The 3526-nt window shown below is 46.0% G+C and overlaps 1 protein-coding gene across 1 annotated transcript; it reads left to right on the forward strand.

Moving 5' to 3' along the window:
- The first annotated feature begins 1393 nt into the window (after window positions 1-1393).
- LOC105034142 (adenylate isopentenyltransferase 5, chloroplastic-like) lies at window positions 1394-3307 on the forward strand. Its single transcript, XM_073257034.1, has 2 exons — window positions 1394-1542; window positions 1866-3307. Exon 2 carries the CDS (start codon window positions 1921-1923, stop codon window positions 2896-2898), a length of 978 nt encoding a protein of 325 aa, XP_073113135.1. The 5' UTR covers window positions 1394-1542; window positions 1866-1920; the 3' UTR covers window positions 2899-3307.
- Window positions 3308-3526: the final 219 nt, after the last annotated feature.

Here is a 3526-nt window from a genome sequence, read left to right on the forward strand (position 1 = left end):
ACTTTGGGAGAGAGTAATTAGAAAAAGAGTTTTGACTCTTTATTTTAGATTAGGATTATGTTAAAGATCAATGTAAGACTATTCAATATTTTTTAAAAATTTTATGCTATATTAATCTTAGATTTTAATTAGTTAATTTTGGACTTAATTTATTAATTATTTATTTCATATTTGCTTTTAATATCATGATAAGATAACTTACATGCTTAGATACCTTGCATGCTTTTAGAAAGAGTTTTCTATAAGTATGTGGTAATTATCGCGCAACTCTAGCTTACGATCTTAGATTGGGGCAATGATATGAACACAATCCAATCCTATTCGTAATGATCAAAATAGTCCATATCAAGTCTAATGATTCTTCTCGACCAATATCTATGTACTTTTAGTAGTTTTGCTTAATCACTCCATGGGATTATAAAAGTGACAAGCCACTAATGAAAGAGCCTTTTTGCCCACCGGAAACAACCCGGCCCCTGCCCACCTTCTTGCCTTTTTTTTTTTTTTTCTTTTTTCTCCGAGAAGATAAGGACCCTCACACCATTAACAAATCAACATAGATTTTTCCAATGGAATCATAACCTTTAGTAGATAACCTAATTTACAAACAAAAAAAGAAAAACATTAGGACTAAAGAACTCCCCTAAAGACTTAACTGAATAATAAATCCAAGAGTGGAGTTCTTAAGCTATAAATATTTAGACTGTCAAGCCTCTCTCCAAACTCACCGTCCTGCCATTAGTATTCTATGTCTTATCGTGCTCGACATTGATATCTAACATTAAATATATATTTATCTTTGAGATGCCCAGATTAGTAAGCATTGGGTGCTGATTCAGTGGGCTGCGTGGTGGATATGGTAAGGTCCAGTATGAAGTGGAAACTGAGTTCACGCTTCAAATCCATCTGTCACACTTGATATACTTTAAAACCCGTGCTAATAATAATCCATTCATGACATCTCGAAGATACAGGGAGTGAAACGAAAACTTAATTTTCACTTTGGAATGGATCCGAACAACACTGTCCAGCGGCTTGTAGCCCACCGAATCCATATAATTGTCACTCCATTTGCACCATATTCCTTCGATTCCTCTCTTTAGATGATCATGAGCATAGGCAGCATGTAATAAATATGAAACGACGGGCTTCCAAAATCCAAACCCAAAACTAATTAAGAAAGATATGTGCTTAATATTTAACTAGAGGTCATGGTGAAGCTCTGGCACCTCCTGAATACCTGTCCCTACCGATCACTAGCTACTTATATTCTGTGGCAGCTGACATATGGCAAAAATCTATGGCTCTCCTCCATTGCATTGGTTGCACTGTGTCACACCCGAGGCTATATAAAGCACTTCCACTCTCCCTCTTCTGAGTGCCAAAAGAAAGATACCCTCCTCCACCCCTTTCCCTCCCCAAAGCAACGATCGTTGCTTCTCCTACTCCCTCTTCAACTACCTAACTCCACCACCAAAGCTTTACTCTCGTCTGACATATAAGAAGTCAAACGTAATCCAAACATAGAGGCTAATTATTGAAGTAAGTGCACAGTTAATCGGACTTTTATTCCCATGCGCCGCGTCTTCTGTGTTTTTTTCTTTTTTTTTTTTTTTTTTTTGCCTTTTGGGAAGAAAGAGAGAGAAGTTACACTACTTTCTGATAGATATAACCAGCTCTGCCCATATGTACAGTATCTGGTCACAAAGTTTTAGAAGAAGTGGTTTCCATGGCTTACCAGACATCATATATACTAAGATAGGCTGGGTGATCAAGGATGCTATGTTTAGATATATAGATAGCTCTGGTGCTCTTCTTTCTGCTTTGGTTATTGTCTCATGATGTTGCTCGCAATTGTGAAGCAGGTGTACTTGCCGAAAAATATTCCTCCAGCTGGGTGCCGGCAGGCCGACATTTCCGATGGGCTCCTTCCAAACACGCGTTCGGAAGGGCAAGGTGGTGGTGGTGATGGGAGCGACCGGCACCGGCAAGTCGAGGCTGGCAATCGATCTGGCGGTTCACTTCGACGGCGAGGTCGTCAACTCCGACAAAATGCAGCTGTACGACGGCCTCGACGTCGTCACCAACAAGGTCACCGAGGAGGAGACTCGCGGCATCCCCCACCACCTCCTGGGCGGTGTCCCCCAAGATGCCGACTTCACCGCTTCCGATTACCGCCGTGCGGCCGGCCGGGTGGTGGACGCGATCGCGCGGCGCGGCCGGCTGCCGGTCGTGGCGGGGGGCTCGAATTCCTACATCGAGGAGCTGATCGACGGGGCGGGGAGGGAGTTCCGTTCGAGGTACGAGTGCTGCTTCCTGTGGGTGGACGTGCAGTCGAAGGAGCTGCACCAATTCGTCGCCGAGCGGGTGGATCGCATGCTGGAGAGGGGGCTGGTGGAGGAGGTGCGGGCAATATTCGACCTCGAGGCCGACTACGGTAGGGGAATTCGGAAGGCGATCGGGGTGCCGGAGATGGACGGGTTCCTGCGGGCGGAGGAGGGTGCCCACGAGGGGACGAAGGCGAGGCTGCTGGAGGCGGCGATAGACGAGATCAAGGCCAACACGTGCAAGCTCACCTGCTGCCAGCTTCAGAAGATTAACCGGCTGCGGGGGCTGCCGGGGTGGGATGTCCACTGCGTCGACGCCACCGACGTGTTTCGGAAGCGAGGAGAGGAGGCGGACAGGGCCTGGGAGGAGGTGGTGAGCGGACCCAGCATTGAGATGGTCCAGAAATTTTTGAACCAAGAGGAGAAGAATGATGAGGGGGAGGAGGTGTTCTTCGTTGCGAGCAGCTGGGGGAAAGAGGGGAAGAACATTTTGGGCAATGGAACAGTGGTGGTGGTGAATGCCGCCGCCGACGCCGGGGCTGCCACCATGGCAGTGGGGGCCACCGTGTGAGAAAGGAAGAGATGGGCCCGGGGCACGTGTGGCGGGTGAGTGGGTAGCGGGCCCGGAGGGTGGGCCGCGTGCGCGCAAGTTGGGGGTTGGTTGCTTTCAGAGACGTTAGTTCTTGAAGTATATATTAAATAGAGAGAGAGTGTGTGCGTTGGGGTCGTACGGTGCGACGATGCTGGCGGCAGTGCTTTCTGGGGGTTCGCACGCGCGGGGGGGTTCGTACATTGTGCGGCCACGCTGCCATGGTGGCAGGCCCGGCTAAGCAGTGCCTTTTTCTTTCATTATTATCTCAGCGAGCATATAAAAGGTATTTGGAATACAAGTGTAAAACCACCCCCATTTGGTTTTTTTTTTTTTTTTTTTTTTGGCTACTTCTTTCTTTCTTACTGTGTAATTTCCTTCCATTTTGATGAGCATGGTGTTAATCTGTACTGAGATATTGGCTTGTGTGGGTAATGATCAATAATATATGCAGAGAGTTTTCAGAAAAAATAATATGTGGATGGATATGCATGTGGCTGCTGAAAGTTTTAAATGTAAGGTGTATAAAAAATGAAGCATGGATTAGGTGCTAGTTAGCATTTCTTCGACATGAAATTGTTTCAAATTTATTTATTATATTATATTTTTA

This window comes from Elaeis guineensis, chromosome 5 (genome assembly GCF_000442705.2).
Source record: "Elaeis guineensis isolate ETL-2024a chromosome 5, EG11, whole genome shotgun sequence".
Taxonomy (NCBI): Eukaryota; Viridiplantae; Streptophyta; class Magnoliopsida; order Arecales; family Arecaceae; genus Elaeis; species Elaeis guineensis.